The sequence below is a fragment of the Danio rerio genome, chromosome 5 (assembly GCF_049306965.1).
Source record: "Danio rerio strain Tuebingen ecotype United States chromosome 5, GRCz12tu, whole genome shotgun sequence".
Lineage (NCBI taxonomy): Eukaryota > Metazoa > Chordata > Actinopteri > Cypriniformes > Danionidae > Danio > Danio rerio.
The window spans coordinates 15,268,520-15,292,500 of NC_133180.1; the positions used below are offsets into that span (position 1 = coordinate 15,268,520).

The 23,981-nt window shown below is 36.4% G+C and overlaps 1 protein-coding gene across 18 annotated transcripts in view; it reads right to left on the bottom strand.

Moving 5' to 3' along the window:
• The window catches only part of sema4c (sema domain, immunoglobulin domain (Ig), transmembrane domain (TM) and short cytoplasmic domain, (semaphorin) 4C), a 656,757-nt gene that overhangs the window by 19,624 nt on the left and 613,152 nt on the right, over positions 1 to 23,981 (bottom strand). For 17 of the 18 annotated variants that reach the window (XM_073950580.1, XM_073950578.1, XM_073950581.1 and 14 more), the window contains 6 exon segments: positions 17,481 to 17,635; positions 13,934 to 13,996; positions 13,700 to 13,798; positions 6,969 to 7,065; positions 6,616 to 6,735; positions 1,705 to 1,856 (listed from right to left, as the gene is read on the bottom strand). In XM_073950580.1, the coding sequence (XP_073806681.1) occupies positions 1,705 to 1,856; positions 6,616 to 6,735; positions 6,969 to 7,065; positions 13,700 to 13,798; positions 13,934 to 13,996; positions 17,481 to 17,635 (686 nt within the window). 18 annotated transcript variants of the gene reach the window in all.

Genomic DNA, 23,981 nt, shown 5'->3' on the forward strand with positions numbered 1-23,981 from the left:
CCTGTGTGAATAGGGCGTTATCATACGTTCACACCGAAAGCGGCGAGAACGTCCAAGGTCGCTCTGACCGCCCTGGCGACAACGCTGTTTGCCTTCAGCTCTGGCGGCGAAAGCGTCAAAACTTGCTACATTGATCTTGTATTTAAAGGAGCCGTTGCAGCATATCAGTTACATTCCTGCATAAAACATGTTTCTAGCGTGAAAATGTTGTGCACTTCTTATCAAATTCATTTAACAATGGAAGATCAAGTTGCGTGTGGTTTGGCTTTGCTCTATTTATCCAATATGTATCCATATGTCTGAAATATCCTGAAGCAGCTTTACTGTTTTGTACTGTCACATCGCGTGAGATTCCTGCTTTTTAAAGATACATTTATATAAAATTAATGAACATCAGTAGTTCGCCAGTAAGTTATTTAATGCATGTTCCTGTAAGAAAACATTATAAATAATTAGAAACCCGGCGACCGCAATCATCAAACACTTGGGAACAACTGTGGTCGGAACCAAAGTTCACAGGTTTGTGTTCTCTGAACTCCTATCAAGCGGTGGACGTCTTCATTCTGATTTCTTGCCGCCTAACCTTATAATTCCAAGGTGACGATTTATAGAATAAAACCACAAAAATATGTATATATAGTCAAGCCTTTTAAGTCTGGAAGTCTAGTTGCATTTATTGTATAGATCCAAAACGTCTCTCTTTTGTTTTGATCTTTTTATCCTCTCTCATCCCCTTGTAGAATTAAAAATATGCTCTATACCAACCATTTTTATTGAACTGGGATTGCTGTGACCTTGATTTTTACAATGTAAAACTATTGGATATTGTGGATTACAAGTATGTATTGCATTTTTATGCTCAGCTAATCTCAATTTGAATTTTTTCTTAGTTATTCTAATGTAAAAGCATCCGCACGAAGCCACGAATATTCCAGTCGATATACCACAAATGTAGTTTCAAAGCCTGATGTTGGATCCCTAAATATGTTCGTCTTAAGCATGTTATCACAATGATTGCAATTACCACAATTGTAGTTTCCTGTTGTTTGAGTTAGCCAAATATTCCTAGTGGAGAGACGGCTTCTCACAAGTTTATCTTGAATAGTTGGAGCTTTTCGAAATACAATGTTTAGAGACAGGTAAAACTTCCCTTAGATGGGAATAAACGCATTTCGAAGAATGTTGGAAGTTGGTAGCCACTGACATCCATAGTAGGATAGTAGGAAAATAAATACTATGCAAGTTAATGACTTCCAGTTTCTGACATTTTTCTAAATATCTTCTTTTGTGTTCAACAGAAGAAAGAAACTTAAAGATGACAAATTATGTCAATTAATGTTTTAAAAATCAAGCACATTCCCAACTTCAGAGTTCTCGAATAACAGTCTTTTCATATGAAAATAAACTAGAATCTACTCCAATTCCAGTATTATTGGGGCTTCACAATTTGGGATTAGATTGGCATTAATTGACCATACATTACCATTTAAATGAGGATATAATGTTTTATTCTATACATATATCTTACATTAATAATGCTAAGACAAACAAAATATAATTTCATGTAATTTAATTCACTATTAGTATTCGTCAACTTACAACCCCCTCGTTTTTAATGTCTTCCTCATTCAACAGCCATATATCTGGTCAACATTGATGTTGTATATGAGATTATATGAGTTGTATATGAGTTTCTGTTCTTACCTTACACACCCGTGCCACCCTCGCCACAGTCAGATCACTGTCGCAGTCCAGCTCCACCGCTCTCTCGCTGAAGAAGAAATAGATCTTATCGTCATCTCCATCTTTACTGTTGCGACTCTCCCGGACCAGCGCCGAACCCACAAAGTTTGGCTCTGTACCAGACAACCAGGGGCAGATATGGAAGGACGTGTTAGAATTGGGGACACAGCGTTTTCTAGATAAGGAGCTGGTGATTACTTGATGAAACAGATAAACGATCTTGAGTATCCATTGTTTATTGAGCTGATTTCAGAGAGATCGGGGTTCTGTTCCCCTGTGCATTGTTTAAAACCCAACGGCTTTCATAATACGCTGTAGACAAAATCTTTTATTTGTGATAATTGGTTGATTCAGTTCTTCCAATACATATGCAGATTTGATGTTGAAAACATGCAATTAGTGTCTAGAGATCACATACAGTTCAAGTCAAAATTATTATTAATTTTTTTTCCAAATATTTCCCAAATGATGTTCAACAGCGCAAGGAATTTTTCCACAGTTTTTCTGATAATATTTTTTCTTCTGGAGAAAAGCTTAATTGTTTTTTTCAGCAAGAATAAAAGCAGTTTTACATTTTTTAAAACCATTTTAAGGTCAATATTATTAGCTTGCTAAAGCTATATATTTTTTTATAATCATATAAATCATTGTACAAATACCCTTATTGCTCTAACTTGACTAATTGACCTAGTTAAGCTTTTAAATGACACTTTAAGCTGCATACTAGTATCTTGAAAAATATCTGGTAATATATTTTGTACTGTCATCATGGAAAAGATAAAATACGTTTTTATTACTATTAGAAATTAGTTAGTAAAACTATCATGTTTTAAAATGTGTTGACAGTGTGAAGTGTATAAAATTATAAAGGGGGCTTATAATTTAGAAAGGCTAATATTTCTGTCTATAACTGTATAGTACAGTTATAGTGACTGTACTATAACTGTACAAATCACACAGCATTTAATTGATGATAAACACAATAACAACATTCCATTTGGTGAAATATTATTACAGTTTTAAATAGCTATCCTTATTTATTCCTATGATGGCAAAGCTGAATGTTAGTCTAGTCTGTATTAATCCGTGATCTTTCAGAAATAATTCTAATTATGCTGTTTTGGTCGGTGAAAAAAAAAACTGTGGTGCTTAAAAATATTTTCTACAAAATGTCTGTCTCAATGTAAAATTAATGTAAATTTGGATCATTCTTGCTGTAAGGATTATTTTAATATCTTCATACCTAAGACTTTTTGACCAGTGTGAATATATACACATTTATTTGGACTGCAAATTGAATTTACAAAACAAATAAATATGCACAGAAATATTTATATAAGATTTAATACAAGTAAAGTTTTGTGAGAAGAAAAAGTTAACATATTGGCAAAATATTACATATTAATATAAAATAATGTATACATTTAAGTACATATTATACATTTACAGTTGAAGTCAGAATTATTAGCCCCCCTGAGTTATTCGCCCCCCTGTTATTTTCCCCCAAAATCTGTTTAACGAAGAGATTTTTTCAACACATTTCTAAACATAATAGTTTTAATAACCCATTTCTAATAACTGATTTATTTGATCTTTGCCGTGATGACAGTAAATAATATTTTACTTGATATTTTTCAACACATCTATACAGCTTAAAATGACATTTAAAGGCTTAACTAGGTTAATTAGGCAGGTTAGGGTAATGTTATTGTTTAATGATTGTTTGTTCAGTAGACTATCGAAATAAAATACAGCTTAACGGGCCTAATAATTTTGACCTTAAAATGGCTTTTAAATATTAAAAAACTGCTTTTGTTCTAGCTTAAATAAAACAAATGAGACTTTCTCCAGAAGAAAAATATTATAAGACATACTGTAAAATTTTTCTCGCACTGTTAAACATCATTTGGGAAGTATTTAAAAAAGAAACACAAAATTCAAAAGGGGTTAATAATTCTGACTTCAACTGTATATATATATGTACAGTATTGTATTTATCCATTGTTACACTAAATGACAATTTAGAGTCATGACTTCAGTTAATCATAATATAGTCATTACTTTTCAAAAATAAAATCAAACAGCTCATATTGTAATTTAACAATATTTAAAGCTGCTTTATAAGGGTATTATATTATATTATATTATATTATATTATATTATATTATATTATATTATATTATATTATATTATATTATATTATATAAAAATTTTTTATTATATATTTTTTTATTAAATGCTGTTCTTTACGTAACAAGACAAATTCTTTGAAATTTCCTAGAATTGCTGGACTTCAAAAAATGAGCAACACAACTACAAGAAGAAAGAGCTGACTGGAATCTGCTGATGAATCATATGTTTACATATTTAACGGTTTTCTATGAAAGCTGTTAATGCATCCGGATGAACCTAACGTATAATTTAACAGACCCATTGCGTCATGGCATAAAAGCTTTCCTTAAAAGCCAGCATTCTTCTGTGGCTGAGGAAAAAAGGAAAAGAAAATCATAAATGGTTTCTTATTATGTTAGAGGAGCAGGTAGACTTCTCTAATGGCACGACAGACAGAGAACACCGAGTACCAAAGGCCAATGCACAGCGTCTATTATACAAATCAGAATAACCGTAGAGCTAATGTGAGCTAAATTATTCCCTCATGGCTAAACAGCTTTGCCTATTATAATTTTGATTTGAAATTAGGCTATTATTAAAATAATTATAGTAATGCTAAAGTATGGCATCCTTTGGTAGAAGAGGGTGCGTCGAGAAGGCTGATGCGAAGGCTGAGGCAGACTCACAGAGATGAAATATAATCCAGTTTACATTAAACAAACCAGGTTTGAGCTTGCTGTTGCTATGGCAACGACTAGATGAGCTTTGCATATTGAAACAATACAGGATTGTGTCAAGTAAGGAACAACTGAACCCAATTAATTCAGTAGTGCATGTAAAATTGTGAACTGTTAAATGATATGAATTTTTAAATTATTATATAAATATCCTTTTATTCATATTATATATATATATATACTGAATAAACAAAACAAACAAACAAATTAATTAATTATTTTCAATTAAATACATATTAAACTAGAAATATTAAACTATGAAAATTATTAAGAGGTCACTATTTTCTGGATTTGCATTTTTGTTTTGTTCTGTAAATGAATCATGACATTTACTTTAAACTGAAAATCTTCTAGAACATTTTTTTGTATAAAATTAAAAGGTGTCATGTTTTCAGACATGTTTATAATTATTTTTAGACAAAACAATACCAGGGTTTGAGAAATCAATATTTGTTGTAATAACCCTAGTTTTCTTTTTCCAACATTTCTTTTTCCAATTATTGCACACATTTGTTATTCTGCTCACTGGTCATTTGCTGCAATAGATAAATAAATAAACACATAAATTATCTCTAAATGACAATATTTGGTTCAAGCTACAGTACAAGTGCAGGCAGCTAGTGACAAAAGAGCTAGGCCAAAAACCAGACAGGCCTGAATTCTACCGGTCCTCCTGATTAGCCAATCCAGGCCTGAGAGCTACAGTACAGCACAAAAAAAGTTTGATACATAATCATGAATGGTGGTTTGACCGTTCTTTTGCATGGCTCCTAACTAGCTTAAAGGTTCAAGAAACCCTCAAGTACTTTTTTTTGAGATTTTGATTGATGTGTGTGTGTGTGTGTGTGTGTGTTGAGCATCAATTAAGACATTGTTAGCACCTGTCAACTTTAATTGTGGTAAATACTGGATAATTTGGATGTTTTGTCAGCTAATATAATCTTCCAGGTTTAAAATAATTTTTGGGGTGGGATCAAAATCGGTGGCATATGGCGCATCTGTTATTGGAGTGATGACGCGTCGGTTTCACATTATTATTCATAGTGAAGTTTACTTATCCTATGAGAAGACCCTGCTTCTTCATTTTTCATGAGAGCACATGCTTTCTGAAGGCAAGACAAACATGGCAAGCTGTGAGACCCGATGACTGGGTGAGACCACGTCACTGCACGCAATATTTAGCCGTTCATGAAGGATTGTATGTGTTTATTTCCATGATCCACAAGGTTTGTTGCATGTTTTTCCCCGTGATGCTGTCAGGGCTGATACAGCAAAGCTGTTGGTTTGCCGCAAGCATTTTTGTTGGGAGAGCTGTGCGAAATTTGAGAATGGCAAACCTTGTCTTTTATCAGTTGAGTTTGTTACCATTCAAACACATCACTATCTGTGCTGCTGTGTTCGCTCATGTTTAAAATCCTCCAGATTACCGGCAGGGCTAATGGTTGAAATAGGGAAAGAAACCTGCTGCACTGGTTCACATTATGGGAGCTTTTTCTCTGCTCTGTCATCTTTTAATGTTGAAAATTCAACTCTACTGTTTAACAAAGTGACTTTTATTGACATTTAAGTAGTTTTAAATAATATAATGCTTAAGAAATAACATATAAGTATGCAAAATAACAGAAAATGTACTGGCAGCTTATTACAAGGTTTTTGTACAGTAATATACAACACATACACAGACAATATATCACTTTAAACTATTAAAAATGTCAATAAAAACTTTTCAAGGTTAAAAGTTGTTGAGAGAAAGATCAGCGTCCCATAATGCATTCAAAAGTATGAATAAAGGGGTAAAAATAAAAACACGAAAGTCAAAATATGAAAACTGTTAGTTAACATATTTTCCCAAAGTACAAATCAGCAACAAATACCCACAAATTTAATACCAATAAAAGCCAAGAAATCTAAAATTTCTATTATATTATATCAGCTGGTTAGTCATGGCCACCAGCGTAACAGAAGCTGGTTCAGCAGCACCCCATACAGTATATTTTGCTTATGTGTGTGTTTTGATCCTCACCGTTGAGCCAGGCCGGCAGGTATTCACTCTTCATGCTGTAATGCTGTTGTCCCAGGTTCCTCAGGATTACGGGCTCGGTGCCCAGAAAGTTATTGAGGGTGGCGGAGTACAACTCTTTGTCTAGAAAAGAAGAACGCTTAGAGCAGGGAACAAACACACACGTACACACACACTCTCTCCTGTCTACAGCATACAGTATGAGATATTAAAGAGGGACTCTGTTCGCTCCCAAGTGTGGGAAGAGAGGAGGCATAAACGCATCCACGGGCTCCGCTGAACACAAAAGAACACCCACACACAAGACACCGGAATAATAATGCAGGTTTGTGATCAAGGGAAATGCATGCACTCACCCACAATGAGGCCTGTATGACCTTTGGCGGGGTCGTAAGGGCACTTTCCCTTGCCGTCCTCCAGGGCGGCGCTATCCAGAGTGAAATGATCTGCATTCTATCAGACGGAAGACAGAAACGGTCCCGCAATGAGCTGAGCACACACACACACACATACAAACGCATGACCCTACATACACACTGTGCCACCGGCCGTGTTTGCCAACTAGAGGAGAGCATCAGCAGCTGAGCCCTTTTGCTTCACCCTCCTGCCCACACATGAATATGTGCAAACACACACATATATGCATCATGCAGTCCTGCCATATTTTCAACAGAATGCAACAAAAGTCAGTTTAAAGGGTTAGTTCACCTAAAAATATAAATCCTGCTGTTAATTATTCACCCCTGTGCCGTTTCAATCCTTTGTTCAACTTAAAAACATGTTAAGATATTTTAAATTAAATTCGAGAGCTCTCTGACCATCTAGTGATAGCCATGGTCCATAGTCATCTATAGTCATACGAAACTTCATAAGAACAGTTCTATGTGCCAAAAGAAACTGTAAAAACTATTTTGTAAAGCTATATATTGTATGCGTTTACAACAGGAAATATGAGCCTTGTGACTCTAAAAGCAATACATCGTACTGCCTGTAGTAAAAGCGTACCCTGACCTGACGCAAAACCAACATAGGCTCATTCTGATGTACATTTCTGGAGATCGCGAATTATGTAGCCAGAGCTTTGTATGGCTGCATTTTATCTTTAAAACGAATGCTACAGAATGGTATGACGCCGTTCCTTTTCACGCGCACCAGTTGACCATTCCTCTGTATGGATGGCTTTTCTGCTGTTTGTGCGGTAGCTTGATATGTACGTTAGCGAACTTGTGGTGCAGAGCAGAGTTGAATAAGACAACGGAGTTCAAGTCCAGTAAAGAACGGTTAAGACAAAAACAAAATCGAAAAAATTAAATAAACAAGAACACAACAGAGTGAGTATGTGGTAAAATCTGAAAACATGGTAAAAATCAGGCGAGGGCTTTTCTTTTTCTGGATTGCTTTTTTTGGGTTTATTAAAGGGGCTGTGCAGGTCAATCTCTGCTTTTTAAAACACTATTGGTTGGGGATTAAGGAAGGGGGAGGGTGGATCAGTCAGTCAGTCAGTCGACAGTGGCCTCTGGTGGATTTACGCAAAAAACAGCAGGCACAAATGGCACTCGTGAGAGAAATTTGACATCTGAAAAAGCATACACAACAAACTCTGGTGAATTCGCGAAAACAAAAACTGCAGAAAAACGTAGCTCCTGGGACGTATTTCGCTCTCTCCAGAAATGTATATAGGGGTACGTAATTAGAATGAGCCTGGGTTGTGCAAAATATAAGATCTTATAAGTTCTTGGAGCTTCGTATGATTACAGTTGAACCAATGGACAACACTGGAATGTTCTAACAATGTTTTTGGCTCATTTTCTGTACTTTAAATGTCTTAAGACCATTGCTTTATATGGAGGGATTTATATAAGAGAGCTCCTGGATTTCATCTACGATATCCTAATTTGTGTTCTGTTGGGATTTGTGTTGGAACAATATTAAAAATAAAATGGTATACAACATTATGAATAATAAAGTACCCTCTTATTTAAATGCACCTTTATCAATGGTAAACTAGCAACATTATTATAAAACTAGGCGAAGTCTTATGGATTTTACATTATGTTGTTTTAAAACTGCTTATATTCATTGGTCTTAAATATTCTTGGCTATGGAATAAACTGTCTGTGGATATTAAAAGTGTTACAAATGTGGTTACTTTAGTTCAAAATCTAAAAGCTGCACTGTGAAAAAATTTGTAATTTTACGGTTTGTTTCTGGCAGCTGGGGTAAAACAATGGACTTTAAATTATGGAAATTTACTGTAGAATAACAGAGGTTGAATTACAGAAATTTATGGTAGCAGAAATTTAAATGTAAGGACATTTCTGTAATTTAATTTCTGTTATTTTATGGTAAACTTCTGTAATTTAACAGCCGTTATTTTATGTTTTTTTTTCGGCACCCCAGCTGCCAAAAATAAACTGGAAAATTACGGATTTTTTTTTTTACAGTGTGGCTCTCAAGCACAATAATATGTTGGTGGATTTTACAGTAAATTTTAATGGTTATTTGTAATTGTATTTGTGTTTATTTTTATAATGTAGTGTCCTGTTTCCGAGAGTAATATAATCTGTACTTTACATCAAGGACCACAAGGGAAATAAGTTTTTTAAAAATGTATTGTCTTATCCTTGACGAATTAAGTGCATTCACTTATTTTTTGTCAAAAAAATAAATAAATGAAAGAAAAGATTAGAAAGAAACACAAGGGTGAGTAATTGATAACAGATTTTTCATTTTTGGGTTAAAAAACCTTTTAATAAGAGCTATTAATAATAACGAAACACTAATATAAATGGTCCCACTTTATATTAAGTGGCATTAACTACAATATACATACATCAAAAATACAAATACAATGTACTTAACTGTATTCATAATGTATTATAGAACACTTCTGATGCTCTTGACAGATTAGGTGGTATGGGTAGGTTTAAGGTGTATGGGATGGTCAACAGATGTAGTTACATGCAGGCATTTAATCAATCAATCAACCATAAGCACAATGTAAAAACATGTATTTATGTACTGTAATAAGTAAATTACAACAAATTATTAATTTCATTGCAAGTACATATTAGGTATGACCACCTAATATAAAGTGGGACTATAAAAACAAATACTATCTGAGCACCAAACCTGAAGACAGGTGAACTACAGTAGTAGCAAGAGAAGAGTAAACAAGTGACACTCCTGTCAGCTGAAAGCAACAAAATAACACAACAGTTTACACCGACTCACCAACTTTTGACAATAGAACATTGGAATAACAGGTTGTCTGGTGTGATAAGTCTCAATTTTGGCGGTGGCATTCAGATGGTAGTGTCAGAATTTGGTGTAAACATCATGAAAGGATGGATCCATCCTGCCTTGTATAAATGGCTCAGGTTCTGCTGCTGGTGTAATAGTGTGGTAGAATTTCTTTGGGACACTTTGTGCCATTTAGTACTTAGGACCACTTAGATGGCTCCTTCCAGCAGGATAATCCATCATGTCAGAAAGCTCAAATAATGTCAAACTGGTTTTCTGAACATGACAGTGAGTCCACTATAACACTCAAATGGCCTTCACAGTCACCTAAGTCCAACAGAAAACATTTAGGATTGAGAGATTCACATCCTGTATGTGTAGCTGACATTTTTACACCAACTGTGTAATACTACAATGTCAACATAGACCCAAATCTCTGATGACTGTGTCTAGTATTAGTTCAATTGATGTAACAAAAGATTGAAGGAACACTCTTGGAACATATACTTATTTTACACCTCCTCTAATGTTAAACAGTTGAGTTTTACAAATCTTTGCGTACATTTAGCGACCTCTGGATTTGGCAGGAGCACTTTTAGCTTAGCTTAGCATAGATAATTGAATCGGATTAGACCATTAGCATCACTCTAAAAATGACAGATGAGTTTTTTTAATTTTCCAATGCTAGGAACTATACTCTCATTCTGGCGCAAAAATCAAGGAACTTTGCTGCCGTCCCAAGGCAACATAGCTGCAATGATAAAATGCAGCACTTAAAAATTGGCTAACTTCTGTGTATTTCAGTTAAAATAGATGCAGTTCAGGATCAGAATTGGTTTAAGTATAAATGTATTAAGCGGCAACCTCCCGCTCTTCCTCGTAAAGCCAATACGGAAGTAACTGAAACTGCGATTCATCAATTCACCTTTATGGGCTGGGTCCAAGAAATCCAGATGTTGACTGACTGTAATTTTAAATTACAGCTGATAAAAACATGCTTACAGACTGGTACAGAAGATGGATTTGGTTCATATAGCTAATATTACCCTTCATGACAACTGTGAGTAGGTGAATTAATTTTTATTTTTAATTAATAAAGGGTGTGGTCACTTGAGTGACAAACAGGTCTCGCTGTCTCATCAAATCAGCTGATTCCGGCTGATTAGCCACTGAACTCAGCATATACAATGTATTTTTGTTTTGTTTTATGTGGCTTTACACAGTCAATTGCCTTTTGGGATTATTTCCTACAATTATTAGATAATATAGCATGCTATGTGCACTTAATTGTGCTCCCAAACCATTTGAGTGGTCTCCATTTCCCAGGTGAGGGAAATTATATACTCATATACCATCTCTATAAATGTGTTTGTTTTATTTAAGATAATTTATCATTTATAATGTTCTTTAGACCTGTTATGCACTCCAAAATTTGACAGATTGATTAGCTGTAGGCTCTAGAACATCATGTGAAATGTTGCCGTACAGTGTTTTGCCTGGATTTCATAAATAGCCTTTTATGTTTAGCATTTACTAACACATATTTGAAGTATTTTAAGTAATTTGTGTTTTTCTCTAGTTAAAATGCATTACAACATTGTTTTTTTAAAAAGACTAAACACTTTATTGATATAGTATACAACCAAGCACATGTGGTCAGAACACAAACGAGTCCCAGGTATTGAAGTATTAAGCGATTCTTCCAAAGAAAAGCCTGTCTAAGCAAAATGCTAGCAGGTTTCTATAGCTCCACTGAAGCTTCGCCTTTTTGGTCAGCCCCAGTCGGTGTGTTGACTTGCGAACAAATTGAAGACGGTTGTAGCTTCATTTGCGCTCTTTAGAAACCTATGGGTGACGTCAGGCATACTATGCACTGTGTACAGGTGTAGTAACGAGGAAACAAAGAACACAAAATGTAATTTTGTTTTTTATTTCATAGGTGAAATTGAGTTTTTTAAAGTTTTTGTATGTTACAAACTTTTGCGCTAAACAAGTCACGTTATTGATGATAATACAGTAACTTACTGCATTCACCAAAAGGCAAACCAACACCAACTCACACTAAATGCTAGGCTTATGCTAGTTTTGTTGAATAAAATCCGCAAATGAAATATGACAACAAGACGTTGGTGCAAGAAACTTGTATTATTGTGGGCTAGGTGAAGTAATGGCTAGTTTTGGAAGTAACTTATAAGGGTGCCTGATAACATAACAGTGCCTGCCCTTCAAGAATGTTGCAAGATCATGTTGATATCGATGGTTCAAACGAATCGTTCATATTAAAGATCTGTTCACAAACAAATCGCTCCCTTCATTAGAATAAGAAGTAAAAGCAGGAGAGGTATTGTGTTTCAGGACATGGATTAGATCAAATTTAACAGGGAGGAAGGATGATACATTTCCATGTACACAAACACGCTTTTTTTCGGCGGTCATTTGTCCATCGATATAGAAAAGTGATGTTCAATTATAATTTTCGTAATTTAAAAAAAAAATTTGCATACTGACCACCGGGAAAACTCTTGATCATAGGTATATGTATATATTTGTATATATCTATGGCTCGGGGTTTATATCTATGGTCTCACATTCATTTCAAAGGAGTGCTACCCTGCACCAAAATGGCGGCTCTATTGACTCAAGGCTCCTACACACCGGGACGTTTTTAGTTTGCGTTTATCATCAGCGTTTTACGAGACCTTTTTCAGTTTTCAAACCCAAGCGCTTTTCACTGGTGTCAAGCTGAAGAGTATGCTAAATCACTCTTTCGACGTTGGATGGCGCTGCACAACTTTAAGCTTCTGACACCCGCTTATAACACAGAAGAAAAGGAGGAGAGGAAGTTTGCACGTTTGTTTATAAAGTTACTGGTGACTCGAACAAGCATAGATGGTTCAAGCAGCAGCTCCAGCTCTAGTGATGAAGAAATGATTATTGTTCACAGAGCAATAAGCAGCTCCACGTTCATATCGCCTCTGGGTATCTTCTTCAATGTGCGCTCGCATTGACAGTTTTGCGCTTGAGCGCCTTCAAGTGCTGTTTACAGTAACTTCAGCAGCTGCGTGCACGTGAGCAAAAGTGCCGATCTGATTGGTGGAGAAAAAACGAGCATGAGCCGTTTTTATTTTAAATGACGATTTTGCGCCTGCCGTTTCGTGCGTTAGTGTGCACAATCACATTGACGCCCTTTATTTAGTTACGAGGCGTCGACGGAAAACGCGAGCAAAAAACGTCTCAGTGTGCACGGGCCTTCATTCCTTCCAATTGACAACAACAGCGTAGGCGACATCTAATGTAAATTTGCACTTGATCAAAAAAAAAGATCAAAACTCTTTCGTTATTTTTAGCAAGATGCTAAAGGTCTAATCGGATTCAATGATCTATGCTAAGCTAACTTAAAAGTGCTCCTGCCAGACCTGAAGATCAGCTAAATAGATTAAAAAATGGTAAAACTCAACTGTTTAACTCTAGAAGAGTTGTAAAATTAGTCATTTCCAAAAAAGTGCAGCGTTCCTTCAAGACAAAATATGGATAAACTGGGACTAGCAAATAAGATGACCAGTTGGTGAATAAATATGATATTTAATACAGTATAAAATATGAATAAGCAAATAAACAAGCGCATGTACCACAGCACACAAGCCACTTGATGCTGTTTTATCACATCGGTTCACACCGCGTGACAACCCAACCTCATTTCCATTTGATATATTTCACTTTGACACACTGGATGCCACACAGATACACACACACACACTTAGTTTCTCCATCATATCACAGCCCACTCCACTTTATCATGTGGGTCTGACGGATTTCTGAGGCAAAGACAAGAGTGCGCACTCACAATGTAGGTGCATTTGGGCTGGAAGGCGTACGTCCCGCATGTATACAGGTGCGTGTGATTGTAGCTCTGCAGGAAGCGAATGTAGTTGAAGCACTCAGTCTGCAAAGACGTCGACGACAGAGAGAGAGACACACAAAGAGAAAATAGGTGAGATGGAGGGAGAGTAAATGCATTTCGGTGAAGGCAGACAAAATAAAGCTGTTAAAACATAAAGGATGCAACATCAGCCGGTACCTGGTTATTCTTCCCCTTCGCTGCACACTCTTTTTTCTTTTCTGCAGGAGCAGACCACTCAATCTAAGAGAGAAAGAGACATGACTTTTACGAGCAAACAGCACTCTGCATGTAAAACATGCACTCGCTATTGACTGCCGCAACTGGCAATTTACTACAAATGGCTGTGGCATTGAAAAAGTGAGTCATTTTTAAATGCTGATATTTTTGAATGATAAAATGCTAATGGCCTTTTTGCTTGATGGCTTGCGGTTTAGTATTTATTGGTTGCGTGGGAGTAGGCCTGTCACAATATCAGATTTTTCCCCATTGTTGAGCCAAAGGAATTCAAGATAAGGATATACTGCTATAACAACTGAAATCCTTAAAAAACTGACAGTCAAAACTTAAAAAACTGACACTGGGTCGCTGGTTCGATCCTCGGCTCAGTTGGCGTTTCTGTGTGGAGTTTGCATGCTCTCCCTGCGTTTGCGTGGGTTTCCTCCGGGTGCTCCGGTTTCCCCCACAGTCCAAAGACATGTAGTACAGGTGAATTGGGTAAGCTAAACTGTCCATAGTGTGTGAATGTGTGTGTGTATGTTTCCCAGAGATGGGTTGCGGCTGGAAGGGCATCCGCTGCGTTAAAACTTGCTGGATAAGTTGGCGGTTCATTCCGCTGTGGCGACCCTGAATTAATAAAGGGACTAAGCCGACAAGAAAATGAATGAATGAATTTTCAGTTCATTTTATAAACTTCTTATATTTTAAGGCAGCACAGTGGTTAGCACTGTCATCTTACAGCAAGGTTGCTGTTTTGAATCCTGGCTGGGTCAGTTGGCATTTCTGTGTGGAGTTTGCATGTTCTTCTCATGTTCGTGTGGGTTTCCAGCAGGTGCTGCGGTTTCTCATAATCAAAGACAGGCTTTATGAGTGAACTGGATGAACTAAATTGGTCAAAGTGTGTGTGTGTGCGTGCACGCATGTGAGAATGTAGTGTGGGTGTTTCCCAATACTGGACTGCAGCTGGAAGGGCATCTGCTGTGTAAAACATATGCTGGAATAATTGGCGGTTTATTCTGCTGTGGCGACCTCTGATATATCGAGACTAAGCTGAAGAAAAATAAATGAATTACTTTTATGTCCTAAAATCATAGGAATACTATCATTTAGAAAATTTCTCAATAGAAAATGTCAGTATTTTAATACAAAATATTTTCTTTTTTGTTCAGAAGTTGAATACAAGAAAAACAATTCTGGAAATCTGGCATATTTTATATTTACATCATAATATCTGCATGAAATCATAATATTCTCGTTTGAAATTTAAAAGATGAGTCATTTATAAAATAAAACACAAACATTTCGCTCAAATTGCACATATTAACAGCAAATCCAGAGAACTAATTTGTTTGTTTGGCTAATAAATCACACCATTGAATACGAAAATAACAATTAAACGTAACAGGGTAAAATAAATCTAAACTAAAATGATATAATTTGAGCTTAGCACAGCATCAAAGTAAAACAATCATGAAAATGTCATTACAGTTTATACTCAAACTTGAACTAAAGTGATTTTTTTATCACAAAACGAGGTGGATGTTAAACATGTAGCACAATCGCCTCACAGCAAGTAGGTTGCTGGTTCAAGCCCCGGCTTGGTCAGTTGGCATTTCTGTGTGGAGTTTGCATGTTCTCCCCGTGTTTGCGTGGGTTTCCTCAGGGTGCTCCGGTTTCCCCCACAAGTCCAAAGACATGCAGTACAGGTGAATTGAATAAGCTACATTGTCCGTAGTGTATGTGTTTGAAAGAGTGCATGGGTGTTTCTAAGTGATGGGCTGCAGCTGGAGAGGCATTCGCTGTGTAAATCATATGCTGGATAGGTTGGCGGTTCATTTAGCTGTGGCGACCCCAGATTAATAAAGGAACTAAGCCGAAAAGAAAATGAATGAACGAGTAATACATAGTAATAATATCGATTAGTATTGGATTTTAAATAAACATCGATGTTGTGAAAATCCCTGAAATTATTTAAAGAATACAAATAAATGAAATAATACTGTTGCAAATGTTTGATTATCTTTAAGCTAAAACATTTGTATCTGCTTTTTATTCATCAATACTAAAATTAGTGATGGCTCGCTCTTGAACTTTTCGTTCATTTTGAACGAATCTTTTGTATGATTCGAGAACAATGAGTCCTCTCAGGGAGTGATTCGTTCATTTGCGCATGCGTACATTTGAGCAGGTGGAGTAAAAGACTAGTTCCTTATTCAAATCTTTTATCAGGTTCGAGTCATTCGTTTGACTTTGCTTGAGTCAAAGACAGTAGCCAATCATATGCATTTATAGCCAGAAAAAGATTTGTTCCGTTCATCTCTCGAGTCCTTGGGTTTGAGGCATCTCTTTAAATGATGTCACGTGATGAGCTAACGACTCAAAAACCAGAAGACTCGAATGGTAAACTAATCATGGTTCCTTTTGGCTCAGACTGTGTGCATTGGTTAAGCTTATATGGGACTGTTAGTGTGATGTGAACGGACTCAAATTTGAAGACTTGCCAGAAGAGGTGAGTCGACATAATCATAGATAAAAGACCAGGTAAACAATACATCATTATTTACTCTTTCCTATAGCATTCTAGTTATGACTTGTTTGTAGTGTGATCAACGTTTAGTTTAGTTGTAGATGAGTTTGGGAGCAACTCGTAACATTTGAATAATATTTTGGTAAATTAAACGAAATGACTTAAGATTTTTTTCACTTCGTTTCGAAGATTCGTTCACCTTGCTGAACAAGACTCAAAGGTCTGAGTCAGTAAAATGATCCGAACTTCCCATCCCTAACTACAATAGCTTGATACATCCGTCCATTTCGAAGATTACCAGGAACCAGTTTTATTACTCTATGAGATTTGATACTTGCTTGTGAACTTTCTGTGTGAGGGCGCCCTCTGGTGTGGAATAGGAATTAAACATACCCCTCTGGATTTATTTATGCATCATATTATGTGTACTATTACTTTTTAAACATCATGGTGTCCTCCAATATCAATATATTTATCATTCATTAATTTTCCTTTAGCTTAGTGTCTTATTTATCAGGGGTCGCCACACCGGAATGAACCGCTAACTATTCTGACAAATGTTTTACGCAGCAGATGCACTTCAAGCCACAACTTAGTACTGGGAAACACTCATTCACTCACAAACTTATGCACTATGGCCAAATCATTTCATCCAGTTCATCTATAGCGCATGTCTTTGGACTGTGGGGGAAACCAGAGCACCCAGAGGATACCCATGCGAACACAGGGGGAACATGCAAACTCCACACAGAAATGCTAACTGGCCCAGCTGGGACTCGAATGTCAGTGTTGTTAGGTGACAGTGCTAACCACTGAGCCATGTGCTGCCTTATCAATATATTATAACATCCTAAATGAATATTAATGTTTAATTTCTTACATTTCACGATTATCGTCAATACCGTTATATGGCGGAACCCATAAATGGAAGCCATTTGAATGTCAATACTAGAAAAAAGGCCTTTTCTTGTCTGAACATACCTGTGGTCGGAGCTGTCTGCTGATGTCGTTGGGATCCAGGGCGAAGATGTTCTCTCTGGCGCCCACATACAAAACCCTCTCGTGTTCTGCCAGGGTCAACATGGTGTAGTTCCACACCCCGACAGCACGAAACCTCGCCATACTGTCATGCACATCTGAAGAGAGAGGAAAGAAATGTTTTTTAAGGGTATTAAATGTGATCCAAATGTCACTGATCCAGTATGACTCTCAGACTTTAAAAAAAATTCCTCTCACATTTATCACATTCACAGACGTCCTCGCTGAAAATGCCAACTTAGGCGAGCATGAATTTCTATGGATACTCATAACCTTGGTTTGAACTGGTTGGCGATGTGTTAAAAAGATTAATTTGGGCTAATATTACTTTACATAATCCAGGCTGGTTGGGAAAAGTTTGGTATCAAGGAGCATTACATTATGAGTCATGACACAGAAATTAATTCATGATTAATATGAACAAAACAATCTTATATATAGGAATCCAGACTGAAGCGTTGAATAACTTTTTACAAGTGTAAAAACTAATAATAATCATGAATGAATAAATATTCTGCCAATTGCTATGTTTTAACCTTATATGTGTGAATGAAGAATAAAAACAATATTTATTTACTACAAACATGTAGACACGACACATACAGACACACAGGCATGCACACACACTATGTTTATGGGCACTTCCCACAGACGCAACATTTTGTAAACTGCACAAATTGTATATTCTAGCACACACAAAAAAATAATTAAAGAAATGTCCCAACAATGTAAAAACAAACTAAAAAGGTATTTAATCAATCAATCAAACTTTATATATATATATTTATTCATTCATTTTCTTTTTGGCTTAGTCCCTTTATTAATCTGGGGTTGCCACAGCGGAATGAACTGCCAACCCATGCAAACGCGGGGAGAACATGCAAACTCCACACAGAAACGCCAACTGACCCAGCCAAGGCTCGAACCAGCGATCGTCTTGCTGTCAGGCGACAGCACTACCTACTGCGCCACCGCGTCGCACTTCGGACTAATCCAGTTGCAGTGCATAATGGGATATTGAGGAAAAATATTTGTTGACAGCGCTTTACCAACAAAGAGAGGGAAAAACATCACCTGATGGATCGTTGTTATTATTTCCGCAAGATGACCATGTCGCAGTTTAGCTAAATTAATTCTAGCCTCCTCCCGAAGTGATACGCGATGCATTAAAACATTGTTTTCCAGCCGCGGCCGCGCTTCATTCTCGAAATGTATAGTTTGTCTAAAGCAGGGATCCAATCAGCCAGCGCAGTCATCCCTCCATAGTAAAAAGCAACATTTTGTGTCTGACAAATTCATTGGCATTTTTCCGCACGTGATTTCTGACCAATCGATAAGCAGTTTAGGAACTATGTTCAACAACATCTGGCTAATGAGTTATGTGGATTTTGTCAGAGACTGCATTTTGTTTTTTTTCAACTGGTTTGGACCAAAGCCAGAAGTGTGGTGTGAAAACGATCCAAAGACGGCAGAAAATGCAACAATGTATCATTTATTGTCCTTGGTCCGGACCAAATGAATCGAACTACAGATGTGAAAGCACCCTAAGAGAAACTTGTTCATGCTTTTATCAGCAGCAGGGTGGATTACTGTAATGGACTCCTCACTGGCCTTCCCAAAAACGACAGTCGGACAGTTACAGCTCATCCAGAGCTCTGCAGCCAGGATTCTGACTAGAAACAGAAAATCAGAGCACATCACACCGGTCCTTAGGTCTTTATGCAGGCTCCCAGTTACAATCAGAATAGATTTTTAAGTACTATTACTTTATAGATTACTAAATGGCCTAGGACCTCAATACATTACAGATATGCTCACTAAATACAAACCTAATAGATCCCTCAGATCTATGTTTGTGTGAGACATTTCAAAAATATATAGACAAAATTACTAAAACGTTAAATTTAAAACAAAAACCTGAAAAGATAAAGATAAAAATAAATAAACCTTAATGGATCTCCAATAGTTACTAAAATATTCATTCGTTGCTCAACGCTACTAGTCACAGGTAACAGGCACATGCTGCAAGCTGGCTATGATTTGGCACTATTGGTCCTAGACTTAAAACAAATGCCAATTTAGTCTTGGCTTCAATGAATAAAAAATCCAGGAGGCTCTATCAGCATTTCATGAATCTCTGAACCCGCATGGACATTGTGCGTGATCTGATGCACCGCTGTTATGGCAGATGTGTTCAGCCTGAAGAGAGGTTATGATGAGCGAGTCCTCGAAGAGAAGAGAGAGAAAGGGCATCTTGGAGAGACACCGCGAGAGCCGGAGAAGATTCTGCCAGGATGGAAGTCAGGAGAGCGTGTGCTTATTAACTGGAGAGCGGCAGCTTGTTAACGCAAAAGAGGGACTGGATGATCCAAGAGGAGACGAGAAACAAACTTCCCCCCCGGGAGGACGGAGAACATCTGCTGGGTTGCAAACAGCCAGGGAGAAGTGACAGCGCAACACATACACACTCGCTCACAATTCTAAATACCTGCGTAATCACTCAAACAGCCTCTCAGCCAGGTTACCGAGCCGAGCGGATAGTGCCGTTTCTGATTATTATTCAGAGAAGATGCCAATTGCACATGGTGGGAGAGGATGCGTTTACAGATCCTGACCAGACAGAGGCAGCATCGAGCAAATTGGCCATTCACTGGGTTCTTTGTTTTGTATATGAAGACCTGATGGGGCAAGAAAATATGTGATGTGTACCACAAAATCATGTTGCAGCCAGGGTTATATTTTTGGTAATAGGCAAAAATATATTGTATAGGTCAACTGACAATTTTTGGACACTTTAATTCCAGATTTTCACATACATGTTCCTCCAAATTTTGTCTTATCCTAACAAACATATGAATGGAAAGCCTATTTATTCAGTTTTCAGGTGAGGTATACAGTATATGTCGATCTAAAGTGTACACTTATGACTGGTTTTGTGGTCCAGGGTCACATTTACAGCCCTAAACTGTTTAGTAGGTACTACCCCGAGCTTGGAATAAGAATGACCAACACTATCTCACGGCTATTCATGACTTATTATGATTTAGTGGCTAATTTGTAATCATTTATATGATCTTAGTAGTATAATTTGCTCATTGCACAATGACAGGTTTATGGATGGGGTTTGGTGCCATGGTTATTTTAAATATTGTTTACATTTTAGTGTGACTGAATTTGTACAAATTAACCACTAAACTGAAAAAGCGTAAAATACTTATGTTCGTCATGAGCTCAAGCTGGAATGACAGCTGACAGGAAAAAAAATAGGCATGCGGATATGATAAAATGACTATGTTTCGAATATTGTTGAAAATCATAGATGGCATATACAAAAAACTGCTTTTTTTTAAAATAAATGTATAGTTATTAGTTTGTTGAATAATAGTAAAACACATAAAAGCTATTACATATGATAAACATTACAAATATAGCAGGAATATTACAATTGTCAATGTACTAGAGTTACTAAAACAATAACTCATCAAATAATAAAAACTAATAAACTAATTAGTACAATCCTAGTTTGGGTTATAATGTATGTCATTAACTATTGGAGTATTACCTGCCTATTATTAATTGGTACAATCCTAGCTTAGGTCATAATATATTCTATTAACTATTGGCGTATTACCTGCCTATTTTTAATCAGTACAATCTTATAGGTCATGATTTATGCTATTAACATATTACCTGCCTATTATTAATTAGTAAAATCCTAGTTTAGGTTATAATTTATGCTATTAACTATTGGCGTATTACCTGCCTATTTTTAATTAGTACAATCTTATAGGTTATGTTTTATGCTATTAACTATTGGCATATTACCTGCCTATTATTAATTAGTAAAATCCTAGTTTAGGTTATAATTTATGCTATTAACTATTGGCATATTACCTGCCTATTTTTAATAAGTACAATCCTAGTTTAGGCTATAATTATGCTAATAACTTTTGGTGTATTACCAGCCTATTATTAAGATTTTAATTCTTCATTGGTAGTAATAAAGTATGATCTTATTCTGCATGACGCTACCCAAAACCTAAACCCAACTCTCACCTTACTATTAATAAATTAATAATTATTAGATACTATTAATTAATGGCTAATTAGGTGTTTATTAAGTTAATAGTGTTAGTTAGTGGTTTGTTAATAATGTGAATTGTGGGCTAGACTAAAGTGTTACCAACAAATACAATTTTTAAATACAATTGGTACGCTGTATGTACCAATTGTGGAACTGAAAGGTTCTTTGCATGTTAAAGGTTGTGTTCAAGGTAGGATGTCTAATAAATAAACTATATTTAACAATGTTAAATAAAAAATCTATATTAAATATAAATTATAAAACTATATTGAAGAGTAAACATAATATTCCATTGATCAACAACCTCATACCTTATAGTATGTATAGTAAAGCTTATAAGCCATCCTTTTAAAATTTAGATGCTTCGTAATATTTATAAGCATACTATCATCTCAAAAACATTGCAAGAATTAGATGCTTTGTTTCTAGTGAGGACTTAGAGAAACTTGTTCATGCTTTTATCAGCAGCAGGGTGGATTACTGTAATAGACTCCTCACTGGCCTTTCCAAAAAGACAGTCAGACAGTTACAGCTCATCCAGAATGCAGCGGCCAGGATTCTGACCAGAACCAGAAAATCAAAGCACATGATACTACTTGTCTATAAATCACTAAATGGCCAAAGACATCAATACTTTACAGATATGCTCACTAAATACAAACCCAACAGATGCCTTACTTCATTAGTAGATCAAGTAAATTAGAAAGTCAAAGCAGGGTGAATCCGCCTTCAGCTATTACGCCCCTGCTGCTGGAATCAGCTTTCAGAAATGATCAGATGTGCTCCAACATTAGACACGTTCAAATCAAGACTGAAAATGACTGTTTACTGAATGAGCACTGTGCTATGTCCAACAGATCGCACTATTATGTCTTTCTTTTCTTTTTCATTCCTTTAAGACCTGTTTTAACATATTTTTTCTGTTTCTAATAATTTTTAAATTCTTTGTTGCTTTTATTTTCATATTTCTTTTATTTTTTATTTTTTGTAAAACACTTTGAATTACCATTGTGTATGAAATGTGCTATATAAAATAACTTGCCTTGACTAGCCTAAAAGGTTGCGGGGTTTTAGATATTGCCTATGTAGTATTGGGTAGGATATAAAATAAAATCATATTTCATAGGTACTAATACACAGTTAACATCTTAATAGTTGGCAGGTAATAAGCCAGCAGTTACTAGTTTGAATTGTTATATTAACTAAACTGTTTTAAACTGGAACTAACTTCTGGAAGCAACTCTAAAACCTTTATTCCTTTTATATTGAAGGCTCTTAATGCAACCATCAACGCCAATACAAGCCGTTCTTTTTAAGGTTGTATGGGGGAAAAACACACATATATTCCCATATACTCTTAGTGCTGTTTTTACCACACCTCTTTCCATTTCTGTCAGCGTTCCCTCACTCACTCTCTGCACTTTAGTGGTGTTTGTGAGCTTTTCGGCCTATTGTTGTGGTAATCCGTTCTGACCGTTTCCTGTTGCTGAGCTGTGTTGGCCTCTTTTCCCTTCCCAACGCAGCATCATCGGCCACTCCTTTGCTAATCTACAGCAATTACAGCATTTCCCCTCATCCCCGGACCCTCTCTCACGCTTTTCAGCACGCCACGCTAGTATTAGCATGATAGCATAAACACACTACATGCATCTTTCTTAATCCGCTTTGTTTTCCCCCTTTCTTCTCTTTTAATTGTGCTGTTATGTGTCAGCCTCAGACGGTGGCTCCACTAGTCTTTGTCCTCGCAAACGTGGGAGTGTTTTTATGGCCTATATATGCCTGTACGCGCTAATTAGTGTCTGTTTGCGTGTGTCCGTTTTCTGTGTTTCTAAGTCATTTTTTGGTATCCATGTCAAAGCTTCAAAGACCTTAAAATAGGTCTTTAATAGCAGACTGTGTGTTTGGAGTGCTGCGGTTATGAGCTATAAGCAGGGCAGGACTGTATTTATAGCAAAGCTGCTTTGTACGGAGCCGTGGAGGAACATCAGAGAGAAACAGCACCCTTCAAGTCGACTCGCTTCACTTCTGCGGCTCACTTCCTTCCACCAGAGCTCACTGCCCTCTCATTCGGTCCTGCGCACAACTTATGAAGGACAAAGACACACACACTGAGAGTTCACCTCTGTTCGCTTTATGTTGCTCACATCTGGATTCCATTCAAAGTGATGGCTATTTTTAGATTGCTCCTTTTTTTAGTCCTTCAGTAGAGACTCCCTCTCTTCCCAGTAGATAAGCTAGCTGCTCTTGGCTTTGGTCAACTTGCTCTTTGTGTTTTCTTTGTTTTAAATCAGCTGGTTGTTGTTAGTGTTCTCTTTACAGCATAATACAATCTTCAAAAAGTTTAAGTGAAAGAGTTTTCA